Source organism: Suncus etruscus, chromosome 19 (genome assembly GCF_024139225.1).
Source record: "Suncus etruscus isolate mSunEtr1 chromosome 19, mSunEtr1.pri.cur, whole genome shotgun sequence".
Lineage (NCBI taxonomy): Eukaryota > Metazoa > Chordata > Mammalia > Eulipotyphla > Soricidae > Suncus > Suncus etruscus.
The window spans coordinates 16,732,580-16,753,890 of NC_064866.1; the positions used below are offsets into that span (position 1 = coordinate 16,732,580).

Below are 21,311 nucleotides of genomic sequence, written 5' to 3' on the forward strand. Positions count from 1 at the left end.
CATCCCACCGCAACTGAGTGAGTTTCAAAGTCTAGACTAAAATACTCAGTGTGTAGAAGAAAGGAAAAGACCTTTATAGAAGAAGAGGGAAAGACCTTGTGAGATATAAAAATTAGGCTTAGGAAAAATGAAGATAATCAGATTTTAGATAAGGAAGAAGGAAAGCATTACAGTATGAATAAAATGCATTACAGCATGAATACATTACAGTACTAATAAAATAACAAGGGGTTAAACAACAGAAAGGACAAGAGGTGAAGTGATGATCAAAGATTTTTCATGCAAAGTTTAGGATTTGGAAGTTCAGCAGAAGCTTTCCTTTTCCTTACAAACAATGAACCTGGTTTTAGGAATTCTAGGAGCAAGTAAATCTCTCTGAGCCTGCCTTTTGAGATCACCAATAAGTGATGATTTGCACTGTTTTATTTTAAGAATTAAATACAAGGACCTTTCTATTTATGTGGATAGCTAGAATCTCAAATTTAGCATGTCCCAAAGCAAGCTTTTGTTTATATACCCCAATACTGACACTTCCCTAATTTGATTCTGAATTTCCCACACTTCATTATCATATTCTACTTGTCTCTCACCACGTTCCCTTACCCAGCCAGAAATGGCACTAGAGACTATATTGTTTATAAACTATTGAAGCTTGTTATGAGACTAAAACATGAGTGTGCTGTAATATTACCACAACATCAATAATATTTTGATAATTACATCTATACCTCACAAAATCTTCACTGGATTTAATATAAATAATAGATTTTTGCTATATAGCTTTAGCAAAATGTGCAACTTTAAGCAATCCTATTTATTACCATTTTTTTTTTACAAAAAATAAACTTGTAAACTTAGTTAAATAATAGTAATAAGGACATGCTGACTTAGCTACTCCAAATTTTTCTTTCATCAGATCTAGAATATCTCCAACTTTGCAGACTTATATATGATGGTTTTTAAAGTGATTTAAAATTGACAAAATGATAGCATATTAAACAACATTACTTTATTTTTGCAATTTTGTGTTACCACACAATATTTTTAATTTTTGTTAAAATAATTTAATTTTTGTTTTAATTTGTTAACTTTATATTTTAATTGTATCTAATTTTTAATTAATTTTGTTAAGACTTTCAAATTATAAAGAACCAAAGAAAAAGGACAGCAGACATGCTACTTGCCTTGTTTGTAGTCAACCTAGATACAATACCTAGCACCATAAATTACTCTAAGTCCTCCTAGGAGTAACCCCCGAGTATTTGGCTAGAAATAAGCTTTGAGCATTTCTGGATATGGCCCCAAAGCAATAAATAGATTCAAATTGTGAATACTGGGAATGTAACTCAAGGGTAGAACTCATGTCTTACATGCATAAAGTCTCAGGTTCCACCTTACATATCCACAATTATTTTTGCTTTATTTTTTATGGCCTTCTTTATTCAAATAAATAAAATTAATGCTACTTTGACTTCATATAATTTTCATTGACAAACAATTAAGTTAATAATAATAATAATAATAATAATAATAATAAATGACCTAAAATTGCTTAAAAATAGTATATCCAGGTGTCAATTGTACTATTTTATACTAATACTAGCCTATCTTGGCAATCATAGATAGTCATCTGAATAATATTGACACATATAAACACACATTGTAATATATTTATGGGTGTCACAAAATATTTTTTAAGAATAAAATCTGGTAAAAAAGTGATTAAATGTATCTTGATGTTTATTTTGATAAACTTGTCTATAGTTCAGTGGTCATCAAATCTTAAAGGCTGGGTTCAGCAAGAGAAATGTCAAATTGTGCTATTTTATGTCATTTTTCTTATTCAGTTGGGCACAATTAGGTGGGAGAGATGATAATAACAATAAACTGTCAATATTATAAATTTATCATAAAATTATTTTTCATTATTACATCAAATGATGCATGTAGTACATAGGCCTAACGTATTTTTTCTAGTCACACAAATGTAAGGTGCTCATTTTTTCATTCCATTTATTTTAAATAATACTAATTTCATCTACTTATAAGTGTCATGCATCACTGAAAGTCACTGAAAAAGTGTCAATATTTTCTATTGTAAAGTTGATCAATTTTAAGTAAAATAAACTATGAATAATAACAGGATTATAGTAACAACCATGATTAATATCAAAAGAAAATGTTATAATAGATTCTGATATACATTAAAAAAGAAGCATTTTAAGAGATTTTTATATAATTGCAATCAAGTGCAAAAACAAAAGTTATAATCTCAGAGATGGCAGAAAATATGTTTGCATAAATAAACAATAGTTTCCATAAACAATAGGTAAAGCAGCCAATATTTTATGGAGCTATTTGTCTCATCTCTAATTTCCATAAATTTCATAGAATTCCATTAAAAATTTTACAAAATTGAAATAAGATTTTTTATGATTGAACTTTCAAGTATTTTATTCTTACATTTTTTTAAATTTTAGAATTAGAATAATAAAAATTTCATTAAAAGCTGCTCAAATAAAACTGCAATGTATAATGAATAATAAATTTATATTTGAACATTTGGAAAAAGAATATTTAATATACCATCTGTTAATATGATATTACTATTGATTATGAAATTATAGCATTTATCATTGTTTCACTTTATCATATCTGAGACTTTAAACATGAGATAAATTTACCATTACCTTAAACCACCAACATATTTCTGTTTTTCAAATATAGTGATGTCAGAGTAGCCTAATCGAGCCAAAAATGAAGCACAACTAATACTTGCTGGTCCTGCACCAAAGAGAGCAATCTTTGTAGAATAAGCCTTGGGCATTTTTTCTGGGGGAGGCAGTGAAGGATTTCTAATCTGTGGAATATTCATTGCTTTGAACACCTGTAGAAAAATGAATAGCCATGGGTAAATATTTTAATGTACAGTAACTTTTATTTTCTCAAACATAGTTTTAATTTTTGCAATTCATCAGTGTCTTTTTAATTAAGACAAAATACCTAGAATATATGTTAAATCAAGTAAGGGCTCATTATTTTTGAACAAACTCTCAGTGTTTGCAATTCATTGCTAGGGTCACAGTTTCTAAAGGATGCATTCTAAGATTTCTTTAAAGCATAGCTAGGTTAGTTGAAGTGCTTTTCCTCTGACAAACTTTATATGCTTCTAACTTAAATACTTAGCAACAAATAGTTTTAAAAGCCATTTTCATGTTAGTCAGAATATTAATTCCTTAACTGGTGAATATGTTATATGAATATGAGCATGCATACAATTTGATTATTTTAGGAGCTCTGAAAAATATACTGTAACTGAACCATCAGTTTAGCTCTATCCTGGCCAAAGTAGAAATAATGTTGATATTGAAATAGTTATTGAAAGAAAACAATACAAAAATCTGATTCTTTAGAGAGAGAATGAAGTAAGGCAGAAGAGAGATCTCAAGCTCTCCCAGGAAAGAAAATAACAAAGAAGTGAAGAGATAGTCATGTTACTTCTATCCTGAAGAAATTTGGTCAATTCTAGGAAATGGAGGAAGACTAAAAATAGCTCAGAGGAGACAGTAGGCAAGATTTTCATAGTTTTATAGAACTGGAGAAACAAAGGGTCTGGGGATTACAAAGGGTCAGAATCTGGAAACAAAAGGAAGTAGATAGAAGTAACCTGGGTGCTTCAACTATGTATGTAGAACAGAGGGCTAAAAATCAAAAACTAAAAATCTCTGTGAAGCAGAGGAGAAATTTCTGCAGTCTGAAACTTTAACTCAAAGATTCACCTGCACAACTGCCCATCTCCCAAGAGAAATATCATTCAGAATATATCAATCATGAAAACATCTGCATGTACTTGCCCACCGAAAATCTACCCTCTTCATTGTAACAAGTAGAAAGCATTTCCAATTGTACCTGAAGCTACTACTGGCAACTTGCCACACACCCTATATTAGTCATTGTGCCATTGCCAACTCTTACTGCCCACAGGAGGAAAGTATTAGTCTCCTCGGGAAACAAAAAAAAACAAAAAAAAACAAAAAACTTTGGGTAGGAGTAAAATGTAGAAAAATAAACATTCTTGTATACTCGTTATCACAATAAAATTAAGTTTAAAAATAGGGGCCTGTGAGATATTACAATGAGTAAATCACTTGCCTTGCACACAGCAGACCCTACCAAATATGAACGCCCAGGAAGTAGCTAGGAGTGATTCTAGATCACAGAACCAGGAGTAAGCCTTGAACACTTTGGTTGTACCCTTCACGCAAAATATAAATAAATAAAAGTATAAGAAGCCTAGTACACATCTGTGTATAGGTAAAACTTAAGTTACAGTTACCTCTATAAATGCACCAAATCAGACAGAATCTCCTAAATATAACTCATTCTCTAAACCAAATGAAGATTCTACTTTACCTGAACCATTTACTTAATGTTGGAATAGACCTGATTAAGATAGTAAATGAACCATAATCTCTTAATGTTTTATAGGTTTGGATTAAGAATCTTCATTTTCTCTCCCCAATTTTTGATGGGGATTTTAGGTTTTGTGGAGTTTATTTGTGAATACTTTGTATAGCCTAGATACCCAGCATGTTGAGTACAACAATTTTCTCCCACTCAGTTAGATGTCCTCTGATTTTAGCCCATGTTTTTTTTTTTTTTTTTTTTTTTTTTTTTTTTTTTTTTATTTTTTATCTTTATTTAAACACCGTGATTACAAACATGATTATAGTTGTATGATTACAGTCATGTAAAGAGCACCCCCCCTTCACCGGTGTAACATTCCCACCACCAATTTCCCAGATCTCCCTCCTCCCCACCCCCCTACACCTGTACTCGAGACAGGCTTTCTACTTCCCTCATTCATTCACATTTTATGATAGTTTTCAGTGTAGTCATCTCTGCAACTGCACTCATCACTCTATGTGATGAGCTGCATGTCCTGAGCTGCACCTACCAGCCCTCATCTCTCTTGTCTCTGAGATATTGTTAAAAATGTCCTTCATTTTTCTTAAAGCCCATAGATGAGTGAAACCATTCTGCGTCTTTCTCTCTCCCTCTGACTTACTTCACTCAGCATAATAGATTCCATGTACATCCATGTATTGGAAAATTTCATGACTTCATCTCTCCTGATGGCTGCATAGTATTCCATTGTGTATATGTACCACAGTTTCTTCAGCCACTCATCTGTTGAAGGGCATCTTGGTTGTTTCCAGAGTCTGGCTATTGTAAATAGCGCTGCAATGAATATAGGAGTAAGGAAGGGTTTTTTGTATTGTATTTTTGTGTTTCTTGGGTATATTCCTAGGAGTGGTATAGCTGGATCGTATGGAAGCTCAATTTCCAGTTTGTGAAGGAATCTCCATATCGCTTTCCATAAAGGTTGTACTAGACGGCATTCCCACCAGCAGTGAAAAAGAGTTCCTTTCTCTCCACATCCCCGCCAGCACTGCTTGTTTTCCTTTCTTGTGATGTGTGCCAATCTCAGTGGCGTGAGGTGGTACCTCATAGTAGTTTTGATTTGCATCTCCCTGACGATTAGTGATGTTGAACATCTTTTCATGTGCCTTTTGGCCATTTGCCTTTCTTCTTTTTCAAAGTGTCTGTTCATTTCTTCTCCCCATTTTTTGATGGGGTTAGTTGTTTTTTTCTTGTATAGTTCTGTCAGTACCTTGTAAATTTTGGATATTAGCCCTTTATCTGATGTGTATTGGGTGAATAATTTCTCCCACTCAGTGGGTGGCCTTTGTATTCTGGGCGCTATTTCCTTTGAGATGCAGAAGCTTTTCAGCTTAATATAGTCCCATCTGTTTATCTCTGCTTCCACTTGCTTGGAAAGTGCTGTCTCCTCCTTAAAGATGCCTTTAGTCTCAATGTCCTGGAGTGTTTCACCTACATGTTGTTCTATATACCTTATAGTTTCAGTTCTGATATCAAGGTCTTTAATCCATTTGGATTTTACCTTTGTATATGGTGTTAGCTGGGGGTCTGAGTTCGCTTTTTTGCAAGTGGTTAACCAGTTGTGCCAACACCACTTGTTGAATAGGCTTTCCCTGCTCCATTTAGGATTTTTTGCTCCTTTATCAAAAACAAGGTGGTTATATGTCTGAGGAACCTTCTCTGAGTACTCAAGCCTATTCCACTGATCTGAGGGTCTGTTTTTATTCCAATACCATGCTGTTTTTATAACTGTTGCTTTGTAATACAACTTAAAATTGGGGAAAGTAATGCCTCCCATATTCCTTTTCCCAAGGAGTGCTTTAGCTATTCGAGGTTGTTTGTTGTTCCAGATGAATTTCAGAAGTATTTGATCCACTTCTTTGAAAAATGTCATGGGTATCTTTAGAGGAATCGCGTTAAATCTGTACAATGCTTTTGGAAGTATTGCCATTTTAATGATGTTGATCCTGCCAATCCATGAGCATGGTATGTGTTTCCATTTCCGCGTGTCCTCTCTTATTTCTTGGAGCAGTGTTTTGTAGTTTTCTTTGTATAGATCCTTCACATCTTTAGTCAGGTTGACTCCAAGATATTTGAGTTTGTGTGGAACTAATGTGAATGGGATTGTTCTCTTAATGTCCATTTCTTCCCTATCATTATTCGTGTATAAAAAGGCCATTGATTTTTGTGTGTTAATTTTGTATCCTGCCACTTTGCTATACAAATCTATTATTTCTAGAAGCTTTTTGGTAGAGTCTTTAGGGTTTTCTAAGTAGAGTATCATGTCATCTGCAAACAGTGAGAGCTTGACTTCTTCCTTTCCTATCTGAATTCCCTTGATATCTTTTTCTTGCCTAATCGCTATAGCAAGTACTTCCAGTGCTATGTTGAATAGGAGTGGTGAGAGAGGACAGCCTTGTCTTGTACCAGAATTTAGAGGAAAGGATTTTAGTTTTTCTCCATTGAGGATAATATTTGCCACTGGCTTCTGGTAGATGGCTTTGACTATATTGAGAAAGGTTCCTTTTATTCCTATCTTGCTGAGAGTTTTAATCAAGAATGGGTGTTGAACCTTATCAAATGCTTTTTCTGCATCTATTGATATGACCATGTGATTTTTATTTTTGTTGTTGTTTATGTTGTGTATTATATTAATAGATTTACGGATGTTAAACCATCCTTGCATTCCTGGGATGAAACCTACTTGATCAAAGTGAATGATCTTCTTGATGAGTCACTGGATCCTGTTCGCCAGGATTTTGTTGAGGATCTTTGCATCTGTGTTCATCAGGGATATTGGTCTGTAATTTTCTTTTTTGGCAGCATCTCTATCAGGTTTTGGTATTAAGGTGATGTTGGCTTCATAAAAGCTATTTGGAAGTATTCCTGTTTTTTCGATTTCATAAAAGAGCCTGGCCAGAATTGGTAGTAGTTCCTCTTGAAAGGTTTGAAAGAATTCATTCGTGAATCCATCAGGGCCTGGGCTTTTGTTTTTGGGTAAATTTTTGATTACAGTTTTAATTTCCTCAATAGTGATGGGGGTGTTTAGATATGCTACCTCTTCTTTATTCAACCGTGGAAGGTTATATGAGTTCAGAAATTTATCCATTTCTTCCAGGTTCTCATATTTAGTGGCATAGAGTTTCTCAAAGTATTCTCTGAATACCCTTTGAATCTCTGCAGTATCTGTAGTGATCTCCCCCTTCTCATTTCTAATACGCGTTATCAAGTTTCTCTCTTTCTTTTGCTTTGTGAGTTTTGCCAATGGTCTATCAATCTTGTTTATTTTTTCAAAGAACCAACTTCTGCTTTCGTTGATCTTTCGGATTGTTTTTTGGGTTTCCACTTCGTTGATTTCTGCTCTCAGCTTTGTTATTTCCTTCTGTCTCCCTATTTTTGGGTCCTTTTGTTGAGCACTTTCTAGTTCTATTAGCTGTGTCATTAAGCTACTCAGGTAAGCTCCTTCTTCCTTCCTGATGTGTGCTTGCAAAGCTATAAATTTTCCTCTCAGTACTGCTTTTGCTGTGTCCCATAAATTCTGATAGTTTGTGTCTTTATTGTCATTTGTTTCCAGGAACCTTTTGATTTCCTCCTTGATTTCATCTCGGACCCACTGGTTATTGAGTATGAGGCTGTTTAACTTCCAGGTGTTAAATTTTTTCTTCTGTGTCCCTTTGCAGTTCACATCTAACTTCAGAGCCTTGTGGTCAGCAAAGGCAGCCTGCAAAATGTCTATCTTTTTTATTTTATGGAGGTATGTTTTATGTGCCAGCACATGATCTATCCTGGAGAATGATCCATGTACATTGGAAAAGAATGTGTATCCAGGTTTCTGAGGATAGAGTGCCCTATATATATCTACTAGGCCTCTTTCATCCATTTCTTTTTGCAGGTCTAGTATATTTTTGTTGGGTTTCCATTTGGTTGACCTATCAAGTGTTGACAAGCCTGTGTTGAGGTCTCCCACAATTATTGTGTTATTATTGATATCCTTCTTCAGATTTGTCAACAATTGTATTAAATACTTTGCTGGACCCTCATTCGGTGCGTATATGTTTAGGAGAGTGATTTCTTCTTGCTGTACAAATCCCTTGATTAGTACATAATATCCATCTTTGTCCCTTACAATTTTTCTGAGTATAAAGTTTGTGTCATCTGATATTAGTATGGCCACCCCCGCTTTTTTAAGGGTGTTGTTTGCTTGAATGATTTTCCTCCAGCCTTTGATTTTGAGTCTATGTTTATTCTGACTATTCAGGTGTGTTTCTTGTAGACAGCAGAAGGTTGGCTTCAGTTTTTTGATCCATTTCGCCACTCTGTGCCTCTTAACTGGTGCATTTAGTCCATTGACATTGAGAGAAATAATTGTCATGGGATTTATTGCCATCTTTGTGTAGAAGTTTGGTGTGTTTTTTGTTCTGTCTTGTTTTTAGAGTAGATCTTTCAGTTTTTCTTTTAAGGCTGGTTTTGAGTCTGCAAAGATTTTGAGCTGTTGTTTATCTGTGAAGCCGTGTATACATCCGTCAAACCTGAAACTTAGTTTTGCTGGGTGCAATATTCTTGGCGAAGCATTTATTTCATTGAGTTTTGCCACTACGTCCCACCACTGCCTTCTGGCCTTGAGTGTTTCTGGTGACAGGTCTGCTGTAAATTTCAAGGATGCTCCGTGGAATGTAATTTCCCTTTTCGATCTTGCTGCTTGCAGTATTCTATCTCTATCGGTGGGTTTCATCATGGTGACTAGGATGTGTCTTGGGGTGTTTCTACTGGGGTCTTTTTTAGCTGGTACTCTTCGGGCATGCAGGATTTGGTCACATGTTTTCTTTAGCTCTGGTAGTTTCTCTGTGATGATGTTCTTAACCATTGATTCTTCCTGAAGATTTTCTTCTTGGGTCTCTGGAACTCCAATGATTCTGAAGTTGTTTCTGTTGAGCTTATCAAAGACTTCTATTTTCATCTTCTCATATTCTTTGAGTAAATTTTCCATTGTCTGATCATTTGATTTGAGGTTTTTTTCTAATCTCTTCTGCTGTGTAAAGTTGTTATGCATCTCATCTTCTAAAGCACTAATTCTATCCTCAGCTGCTGTTAACCTGTTGGAAAACTCATCCATTATGTTCTTCAATTCGTCTATTGAGTTTTTCAGACCTGTTATCTGATCTGATATTTCAGTTTGGAGTTTTCTGATTTCTGTCTTCATATTCTCTTGATTTTTATTAGTGCTCTGATTTATACTTTCTTTGATATCTGATAGCAACCTCCATATTTCGTCTCTAAACTCCATTTCTGAAAGACTGCTTAGGTAGTTGGTCGTTGTTGGGTCATCAGAGTTTCCATCTTCATTCTCTATGGTTGAAGTTGGTCTGCGTAGTCTCCCCATTGTCTCGCTTACGCTGTGGGTTTTTCTACGTGTTGTGGTGGTACTCATTGGCGAGGTGGAGTGCGCGGCCGCGAAGCGCAGCGGAGCGGCCGCGCTCCGGCCCCCAAACACTCACCTCAGCCGAGGCAAGCCGTCAGGGGATGCCTGGGGAGGCCCCCAAGTGTCTGCCAAGCAAAGAAACCAGCACAATCCACAACTCCAACAGAAAACTCACAGCCCCAGCGAGACACGCCTTGAAGAGATTAATGCTGAATCAGGTCAAAGTTCCCAGGTTGATGCAGGCTGGGGGAGGTCCCAAAATGTCTGCCGGGCCTAGGGGTCCAGCAGTCAGCCTGATCTGCAACTCCGGCCCCCAAACACTCACCTCAGCCGAGGCAAGCCGTCAGGGGATGCCTGGGGAGGCCCCCAAGTGTCTGCCAAGCAAAGAAACCAGCACAATCCACAACTCCAACAGAAAACTCACAGCCCCAGCGAGACACGCCTTGAAGAGATTAATGCTGAATCAGGTCAAAGTTCCCAGGTTGATGCAGGCTGGGGGAGGTCCCAAAATGTCTGCCGGGCCTAGGGGTCCAGCAGTCAGCCTGATCTGCAACTCCGGCCCCCAAACACTCACCTCAGCCGAGGCAAGCCGTCAGGGGATGCCTGGGGAGGCCCCCAAGTGTCTGCCAAGCAAAGAAACCAGCACAATCCACAACTCCAACAGAAAACTCACAGCCCCAGCGAGACACGCCTTGAAGAGATTAATGCTGAATCAGGTCAAAGTTCCCAGGTTGATGCAGGCTGGGGGAGGTCCCAAAATGTCTGCCGGGCCTAGGGGTCCAGCAGTCAGCCTGATCTGCAACTCCGGCCCCCAAACACTCACCTCAGCCGAGGCAAGCCGTCAGGGGATGCCTGGGGAGGCCCCCAAGTGTCTGCCAAGCAAAGAAACCAGCACAATCCACAACTCCAACAGAAAACTCACAGCCCCAGCGAGACACGCCTTGAAGAGATTAATGCTGAATCAGGTCAAAGTTCCCAGGTTGATGCAGGCTGGGGGAGGTCCCAAAATGTCTGCCGGGCCTAGGGGTCCAGCAGTCAGCCTGATCTGCAACTCCGGCCCCCAAACACTCACCTCAGCCGAGGCAAGCCGTCAGGGGATGCCTGGGGAGGCCCCCAAGTGTCTGCCAAGCAAAGAAACCAGCACAATCCACAACTCCAACAGAAAACTCACAGCCCCAGCGAGACACGCCTTGAAGAGATTAATGCTGAATCAGGTCAAAGTTCCCAGGTTGATGCAGGCTGGGGGAGGTCCCAAAATGTCTGCCGGGCCTAGGGGTCCAGCAGTCAGCCTGATCTGCAACTCCGGCCCCCAAACACTCACCTCAGCCGAGGCAAGCCGTCAGGGGATGCCTGGGGAGGCCCCCAAGTGTCTGCCAAGCAAAGAAAACCATGTTTTTTTTTTGACGTACAGAAAATTTATAGTTTGATGGAGTCCTAATTATTTATATATATGATGCTATACTCTTTGATACTATCATGCTAACATTGATGGGGCCTGAGCGGTAGTGCAGCGGTAGGGATGGACCTGGGTTCAACCCCTGGCATCCCATATGGTCTCCTGAGCCAGAAGTGATTTCTGAGCACATAGCTAGGAGTAATCAATGAGTGTCACTGGATGTGGCAAAACAAACAAACAAACAAATAAAAATACATCCTATCATTGAAGACTTCTTTGTGGTCTGTCTTGGATGTTCTGCCTATGTTTTTCTCAATGTACTTTATGTATTTGAGTCTAATCACAAGGTTTTATATTCACTTTGAATTGACTTTTAGGTAAGGTGTGAGATAGGGATATATCTTTAATTTCTTATTATTGTTTTAACACAATTTATTGAAGAGACTGTCTTTATTTCATTTCAAGTTCTTTGTTTCTTTGTTAAATATACTTCTCTGAGAAAGACTAACTGATGGTCATCAGGCACATGAAAAATTTTTCATCACCATTTAGTGAAGATCCAAATCAAGACAACTATCTTATATCAGGGAGGGTAGCAATATCAAAAATACTGGAACAGGTGCTCGCTTCGGCAGCACATATACTAAAATTGGAACGATACAGAGAAGATTAGCATGGCCCCTGCGCAAGGATGACACGCAAATTCGTGAAGCGTTCCATATTTAAAAAAAAATACTGGAACAATCTTTGTTGGCATGTCTGTGGTAAAAAAAAAATAAAAGAACTCTCATTCACTGCTGGTGGAAATGCTGCCTGGTCCAAGCCCTATAAAAATGGTTTGAAGAGTTCTCAGCAAACTCAATATTGAAGTGCCATATGACCCAGAAATCCCATTGTTGGCTATCTATTCTAGGACAGAAAAACATTCATCCAAAAGATTTATCCAAAAGTGATGCACTTGCGCATCACTATTCATTGTAGCACTCAGTACAATAGCTAAAACTTGGAATCAACATAGATGTCCAACAACAGAAGATGATGCAATACATATATACAATTGAATATGACATAGTTATAAGAAATGATGCAATCATGCAATTTGCTGCAACATGAATGGATCTAGAAGATATTATTTTAAATTAAGTAAGCCCAAAGAAGGACAAATACAGAATGGTATTATGTGTGGTACTTAAAATAACTGCATAAAGATATGCAAGGATTTACATGTGCATTATCTTGAACACTCTTGGCACCAGAGTATAGCAAATAGAAGGAAATATATGAGTAAAGGAAGAGAAATACAAAAATGAAAGGATGGGGCACAAGTCTCAGGTGCATTGGTGGTGTTAAAAGAAGGACAAAACTAAATATCCAAGCCAAAGGCAACAATAATGAAATCAAGAGACCCAAACTTTAACAATCTAAACTTAAAATGCCCCATAATACCGGCAGGCTGAGAGGCAGGGTGGGGGTAATATGGAATTCACTTGGCTGAGGTAGGTTAACACTTCAGGTGGGATTGGTTCTGATTCTTTGTATGTCTGAAGCCCTTTGAAAACCACAATGGCCATTTTCAATAAAATTAAAATTAAGAAAACTCTTAGCTCTGTCCAGTATTATGAACATAGAACTGAGAAAACAGAAAATGCACCATATATATTAAAACTATAAATAAGAATGTGGACCTCTGGTTTGATCAGGAAAAATTTTCAAATCATAAATTTTCTATGAGAAATTAAAATGCAAAATTAGAATAAAAATATGTGCAGTTAATGAAATACTGAAAAAGATAGCAAATAAATAATAGTGAAATGAAGTAGGACCAGAAGCATGGAAAATGAATAGGAAAGAAAATACATAAAAGAACATGACACCACAAAAATGCAGAAGGGGATAACACCAAAAGGATAACATAAAGAGAGCTACACTATATGTAATTGAAAATGTAACAAGAGAAAACACAGAATAAAATATGAGTGGTATTTGAAGAGAAATAGATCATGAAATTCTCTCTGCTAACAAAGAACATAAAGGACAAATTCAAGAATTTCAAAAAAAATGACTCACAGTAATCAAAGAATAAAGACATAGTACTGTCAACAAATAACAAAAATATCCTGACAACTTTCCTTCAAAAAAATGGAAGTCATAAGAAAAGAAATATTACATTTTGAGCAATAAAAGAAAAATTATTTCTAGCCAAAATTTTATTTAGAAGGAAAATCTACTTCAAATGTGAATATAAAATAGACATTTCAGAGATAACTTATTGACAATAGTCTTAAAGGAAATAATAAATAATAATTTAAATAAAGTTCTTCAAAATGAATAAATTACTCAGGAAAGGAAAGAAAAATTTCAGTAAAAAATATTAGAGAATTGAAAATTATAGGTATTTGACAAAACATAATATAATGTAAAAAAATAATATGATGTGGTTTTTAAGAAAGGTGCACAATGAAATACACTTTAAAAAGCTTAAGAAGTTAAACTGAAGTCGAGTATTAGATCAGAATAGAATTGCAACAGTTTAGTTTCAATGCTGCTCTAGGAGTACAATAAATTCATAGATAGGAGGCTGATAGAGAAAGACCTTTATTAGCAATAAGTCAGCAGGTTGGAGAGTGGAAAACTCACATTCAAGACAGCTATACAGCCTGAGTGCTCAGAAAAGAATACGTTTATAAAGTAAAAGAAGAGAAAAGAATTATTTCATAAAAGCAAGGCAGACTAGTTGGTGTCAGGAAAAATCAATAGATTCCTTATAGTATAATCATCTGCAATATGACAATATTTGTAAGTATGGGGAAAATTTTATGACTAAATATTCCATCTTTAAGCTATCTTCATTTGAGAGAGAATAAGGAAAATATTATTTTAATTCTTCATAATCCCTGCCCAGAATAGTGATTTATTTTTGTATGAATGCAAGGATTATTTTATTTGTTGTCATTATTGTTGTTGTTTGGTATTTGTGCTATACCCAGAAGCAATGCTAGGGTTACTCCTGGCTATGCATTTAGGAATAAATCCTGACTGTAACTAAAGACCAGATATGGTGACAAGGATTGAACCTCGAATCAGCTGCCAGCAAAGCAAACACTGTGCACTTTATTATTATTAGGGTCCTAGAAGACTATGCAATTAAAAATATCTTTAAGTTTATTTTATTTCTTAATTTATTTTGAATGTGTCAATAACAATAGAAATGTTAACTACCAATCTATTTTCTTGTGATCACTTATGAATGTATGTTATGGTAAAGGAACACTGGTGATGGGTGGTCTACAATCGAAGACTAAACTCAATCATGAAATTTTTGTAATCATGGTGTTTAAATAAAGATATTCTTAAAAACAAATGTATGGTGTTAGTCTACAATAACTAGTAAAATATTATTAAATGCTATTTAACTAGGTAAGTCATTGATTGAGTGGGAATGGAATTTTAACATGTTTTATTACTATAAAAGAAACTATGTAAGAGCAAAAGTAATTACTTGGTCAAGGAATAAGGAATACAAAACCAGAAGACAAGTTACAAGAATGATAATAGAAATAAATATATTTATAAATATTTATAATCACATTAAATATAAATGGAACATATTTTTTGGAAAGTACAATTTCAAAATCTGTCATCTTCAAATTGACAGAATTAAAAATAGAAAATTTAAATCAACATATTTTAATTGTCTCTCAATGCAATTGGACTATCAATAGAAGCGGACTCTATACTTATATATATTATGAAAGGTAAATTATATTATTTAATAACTACTCATAGGAATAGTTATATAATACAACAAAATAGTAAATATGTGGAAAATCTTGCGAAAATACAGACTAGATAAAAAATATAAATGGGGGCCCGGAGAGATAGCACAGCTGCGTTTGCCTTGAAAGCAGCCGATCCAGGACCTAAGGTGGTTGCTTTGAATCCCGGTGTCCCATATGGTCCCCCGTGCCTGCCAGGAGCTATTTCTGAGCAGACAGCCAGGAGTAACCCCTGAGCACCGCCAGGTGTGGCCCAAAAACCAAATAAATAAATGGGCATATTTTTTAAAAATAAAGAATTAAAGAGATGGTCTTGATATTCTCATACATACATAACTAAATGCTAACAAGAAAATATGACATTCAAACAAAGAAATATGCAAATAAGTTAATTCAAAATTTACAGATCTATTTGGGTCTAGAATTACGTGGCCCAAAATCAAAACCAAACCAAACCAGAGAGATAGCATGGAGATAAGGCGTTTGCCTTGCATGCAGAAGGACAGTGGTTTGAATCCTAGCATACCATATGGTCCCCAGCCTGTTAGGAGCAATTTCTGAGCATAGAGCCAGGAGTAACCCCTGAGTGTGGCCAGGTGTGACCCATAAACCAAAAAAAAAAAAAACAAAAAGTACAAGTCTTAGTGAGTCCATATATCCTAAATGGTCATTATAAAAGGCATTTTATTTTTTCTTAATTTATTATTTTATTTTATGGTTTATTTATGTTTATTTGCTGTTTTCTTAAGGGCAAACAGCATATTTTAATTAATGTTTTTATGACTAACATAATATTATTGAAGGTATTGTGCAAACTAATTCAGAACTTAAACTATTGTACAAAACCTTTAATATACTGTACTTACAATCTCATAATTTCCCAAAGTAAGAATTGACAAACTTTGCTAATTAGTACTTAAAACATATATTTAACATGATCAGAGAACACTACAGTTAATTTAATTTAAGAATTAAAAAATTTAATTTCTTTCATTTTCAGTTGAGTACTCTTATCAATTTTACTAATTAAAAACAAAGTTCTCATGTTAAAATTTACCATCGCTTATAAAGTAACACTTCATTTTAACAAATTTAGGAAGCAGAAAAATATTAGAGTTTTAAAGAAAGTCAGATCAAAGATATCTGACAGTAGAGATGAGTGTAAAGTAGTTAATTAAGGATTATACATGCTGAAAAATTCATGTTATAATGCAAAGTTAAACAGTGATAATAAGGATGATATATAAAATAAAACTTTTGAGTTTGGAGAGTATACAGTAGATAAGACATTTGCTGTGCAATTAACACAGGTTCTATTTCTGACACCTCTTACATATCCCCTATGCTTTACCAGGAGTAATTCTGTATACAGAATCCTGTATACAGAATTACAGATCCAGGAGCAAGCCCAGAACACTTTAATATGGCTATAATCATATATTAGCATATATATTTGTATATACAACTTTTAATTACAAAAAGCCATTTAAATTTTATTCATAATATGAATATAACATTTTCTAACATATTTTGTTGGAATATATTAGTTTTTCAAACATAAAACAACACCTTATTCTATAACGACTCAACTCATAAGTATATAGGAAAGTATTACTTTCTTTTTTAATGATTTTTATTGAAACCTTTATGTATTACAAATCCTTAATAGTTGAATTTTATGTTTACAGAAACAGTGATTAAGGCCATTCCCACCAACAGTGTTGACCTTCCCCCGCCAAAGTTTCCAGTGTGCATTCTATACCTTGACTTTTAGGCCCCAGGCCTACCAGTGTATCAGGCCCATTTTAAGTATAGATTGTTATAGTTTGGACTCTGATTTCTATTGTTGTTGATTTTTCTTTGGGTATTTAGTATTATCCTTTTTTTTTTTATCTCCACCAATGCACCTGAGAACTTTTAGCCCCCTGATAGTTATCCTATTTAATTTTCTCTCAATTTTGTAGAAAAATACAGAAATAGGAAGTGAAACAAAGGAATTCATGTTCCAAAGTTTTATGAGAAAGGTGGCAGCCCTATATAGAGGATACAGATAAAATTTAAGGGAAAAAAAAGGAGGGTGCCAAGTTGTTGCGGGTTTTTTGTGTGATTTTTTTTTTTTTGTTTGTTTTGCATAGGCACAGCAAACATTGGGGAAATTAGAAAGGAAATACCCTTGGCCTGAAAAAAAAAAAACAAAAAAACAGGGAGTCTCTACCCATGAAGCAAACTGTCATAAGACCAACTACAGGCTCCAGGCATACTAATCGTCTAAACCCAAGGTCTTCATGTTCCCAAGATTCGTTTCCTAAAATAAATTTCAGCTATCAGTTCATTCATTACTTTTCTAAGATACAATATTTTTTAAATCTAATCATCTAAATAAATAGTTTAATCATGTTAGGGGAAGAATTAAAATATCTAAAGATACATGAAAGTTATGTCCATTTAAAATATCTAAAGATTACTGGAAGTTATGTCCGTTACCTATTTCCCTACAGTAAAAAAATTATTCAGTATTTATATACTATGTATTATATCTTGTGCTGTCTTTATTCATACTTTGTCATTGGCCTTCAAGAGACCTATTGTGTACAGATGCTAATTATTTCTATTTTTTAAATGGAAGATTGACAAATTCATTTATTAAAATTTATATTCCAAGGATAGCTATCTCCAGAACCTGAACTCCAAAGAACTGCAACTGTTCATGTATATAGTGATTATTAAAAAATTATTAAACACAAAAAATTTTAATAGTGAACCCTCAACTAAAGGAAGAGGATATATTACATGAACTTATCTTTTATATATAAATGGTAATAACGGTCAAGCTATTATCTAATAAATCATATTTATAAACCAGCAACTATTTGTTAAATTTGTAAAAGCACTACATTTCACCTTCTTGTTTCCAGACATTCATTTTGTTATCTGAGAAACCAAGGTAATTCATTAAGAGGTGTATAATCTAGTTCACCAAAATATATTTTATTCCTGTATTACATCATTTTATTGCTTACTTCATTAAAGTTACTCCATTTAAGAGTTCATAACTTTTTAACAGTAATATTACCTAACAAACACTTATAGACTCCTACAAAATAGTAAATATACTATTGTAGAAAACAATGAAAAGGGCCTGGAGCTAGCCCTGAAGGAACTAGCTGAGAGCTTATTACTGTTTACTACTGTTCAAATTATGTTTCACTACCAATAACTGAGTACTGAATATCTGCTAGGCACTTTGTAGAAGCTTTACATTTTTTTCAATTTAATAATATGGTTTACAATATGACCTTCCCTACAGAGTTAATCAGAGATGCTTTTTCCTCCTATCAGTAATTCCATGACACAACAGAATACTACCAGAGAGTGAGCACCCAACATGATTTTGATGAATTTAAAAATTCCTGAACTCCAGGGTTAGACTTCAGCAAATTAACAGCAGTCTCCAAGGAAACATAGTTTTTCTCCCAGTGATATGGAAGGGTTGTTATTTATAAGTGAATACTCTAAGTAAGGATCATTTTTAAATAGATTTCCTTGCATAATCATGCTGTGATTTCTGACCTTTCACTTATGTAGACAGTGAATTTCTTTCATCACACCAAATTGGCTTTACTGGCATTTTCTCCATAATTTTCACATTATCTTGAAGCCAGGGAGAGATTATCCTGATTTTAAAATTGGTTACACTAAACCAGAGAGGATCCAAGGGATTTTTTAAAGCATACTCACATTTTAGAAACAAAACAAAATAATTTTTCTAATCATTTATAGTACTTTTAAATGAATTTAGGCAAAATGCAATAAATAAAGGATATGTACCAATTCAAATTTGAGAGCTACTATTTAATATTTCAATCTTCATTACATTCTGTAATGGGCATAGTAAAAAATTACCACTGTTTGGTGGATATTATTATTCCTTGATTCTTCTGTCTTATTAAAGGTAATATGGAAACTAAACTACAAAGGAATCATGACAAATTATTATTAAAATTTTTATAATTTCTAAATGAGATGGATGGTATTAAATAGGAAAGTCAAATTCAACTTAATAATTTCATATTTCTTAAAGCATTTTATTACTTAGTATAAAATGCCATTTCTAAAGAATAATATTAATGAATACGGCTCTAAAAGAAATCTTAATAAAAATTACACATTGAGTTTTCAGTTTCTTTGAGTTATTTGATTAGAAATATGACAGTCTAGTTACATTTTGAATGATTGGATGAGAAAAGATTGTTATTTGTGCATCCAAAAGTAAGTTACCTCAAAATACATGCCTTCTAGGAGATGCTTCTATGCAATTTTCTTTGAAATGCTCCTTTGTAAAAGAAGTCAAAGGAAATTCTACGGACATATTGTTCACTACACTCATCCTTTGAGAGGAATATTGTAGGGCTACACACCTGACAAATTTCTTTACAGCAACTTAACAATGGATACCAAAATGGGAATTGTGTTTCACGGGTTTCAGAAATAAAAGAAAAAACATACTTTATTTTAGAGCATATTTACAGTTGTCAAAATTATTCATGCATTGGTAATTCTCAAAGATTTTATTTTAGTCTCTTATAAATGAAATCAACATTATTGTGAGATATTGCAGGCATAAAATATAAAATAAGAGTATGCTCTCTCAGTTTTAGTTAAGATATCATAAATACCACAGTAAACTCTGCTCTGGGTAAGATAGCAGTTAAATGCTTTAATATATAAAATTACTATAAAGAAATTTGTTCTGGGTAAAGTTCATTTTTACATTATGTTTGCATAGACATTAAAATAAATAAAGCAAGAGGGAGAAAAAATAACACTTAAGTTACATGTTTTTGAAACATGACATGGTACCTTGAAGATAACTTTATCTAAGTGTCAGCTCCAAAGTTAAAAGGGGTTGACAATGATGATACAGCTCTTCTGCAACTCTCCTCATTTTTTGGATAAGATCAAGTTTAGTATCTCATGTGCAAAGTTTTTGTCTTGCACATGAAAACTCCAGGCTTTGATACCAGAAACCACATGCTTCCAACCCCACCTTCACAAACACCTCTGGGAAGCAGCACTATCTATTCTTCTGCCACAACCAGATCTATGATTATAACCCTTACAATTAAAAATAAAATTTACAGAATTATAATTATAGAAGCAAATCTTCTTGTGATGATTGAATAAATCAGTGACAACCTCCTAGCAAATTTCTCCCCCTTTTATAATACATTCTCCTGGGTACTTGGTATTTTTATCCCCAGTTAAATATATATCCACTAAATAAAATTCAAAGTTAACTACAACTGCTTATACCACATACAAAACCAACTCTTAATTTGTTATTATTATTACATGATAATGTATTTTTTACCTCTTTCTCTTCCCCTCTCCTTCGATAATGTATTTTTACTTTATGATTCTATGTGTCATATTGAAAACTTCAAGAAAAAAAACCACTAGAAATTGAGCTACCATATAACTGAGCAATCCATTCCTAGGAAAATAACTTAAGATACTAAAAATGCAGTGCAGAAAATTCCTCTGCAATCCTATGTCCATTGTACACTATTTACATTGACCAGAATCTGAAACTAACCCAAGTATCTGATTGGATAAAGAAGCTGTGGTATATGTACACATTGAAATACTACACAGCAATCAGGAAAAAATGAATACATGAAATTTGCTTATATATGGACAGATATGAAGAGTATTATGCTGAGAAAAATGAGTCAGAGGGAGAGAGATAGACATAGAATGATCGCATTCTAGACATAGAATGATCTCATTTGTGTGATATTAAAAAAAGATAATATGATAATGATATTCAGAGACAAGTGACAAGGAAAACCAGTTTATATTAGGAAACTTGCTACTAATAGCAGGGAAGTACAGTTTGGTCAGAGAAAAGACCACCATTTCAATGATAGTTAAAAATGGTCAATCTGTCGATTTTTTTGCTGTAGATATTAAAGTTGATATCTCCAATTTTATTTTATTTCATTTTATTTTATTTTATCTTATCTTTCTCTTTCCTTTTGCACTCTGGCATGATTTGATTTAAGAACCGAGACTATTGTATGGTGCTGTCTTTATTGCTGTAGTGCTCACTGGATATTTAATTTGATATTTCTTTCTGTATTGTTGTGGTGTTTCAATTACCTTTTTTTTGTCCCCTCTCAAACTGAGGTTGAAAGCCTCTAGAAGGTCTCCACCCATTTCCAAAGTATTTGACTTTTTTTTATTTACTTTTTTTTCTTATTTTGTACCCCATTCT

The 21,311-nt window shown here is 34.4% G+C and overlaps 1 protein-coding gene and 1 non-coding gene across 2 annotated transcripts in view; one reads left to right on the forward strand and one right to left on the reverse strand.

Annotated features, from left to right (window-relative positions):
* Nucleotides 1–21,311, reverse strand: part of DPYD (dihydropyrimidine dehydrogenase) — a 934,958-nt gene that overhangs the window by 663,145 nt on the left and 250,502 nt on the right. Inside the window, exon 6 of the mRNA XM_049765668.1 lies at nucleotides 2,691–2,887. Within this exon, the coding sequence (XP_049621625.1) occupies nucleotides 2,691–2,887 (197 nt within the window). The remainder of the gene's footprint in view (nucleotides 1–2,690; nucleotides 2,888–21,311) is intronic.
* On the forward strand, nucleotides 11,878–11,984 carry LOC125997636 (U6 spliceosomal RNA). Its single transcript, XR_007491676.1, has one exon. It is a non-coding gene; the product is annotated as a U6 spliceosomal RNA (small nuclear RNA).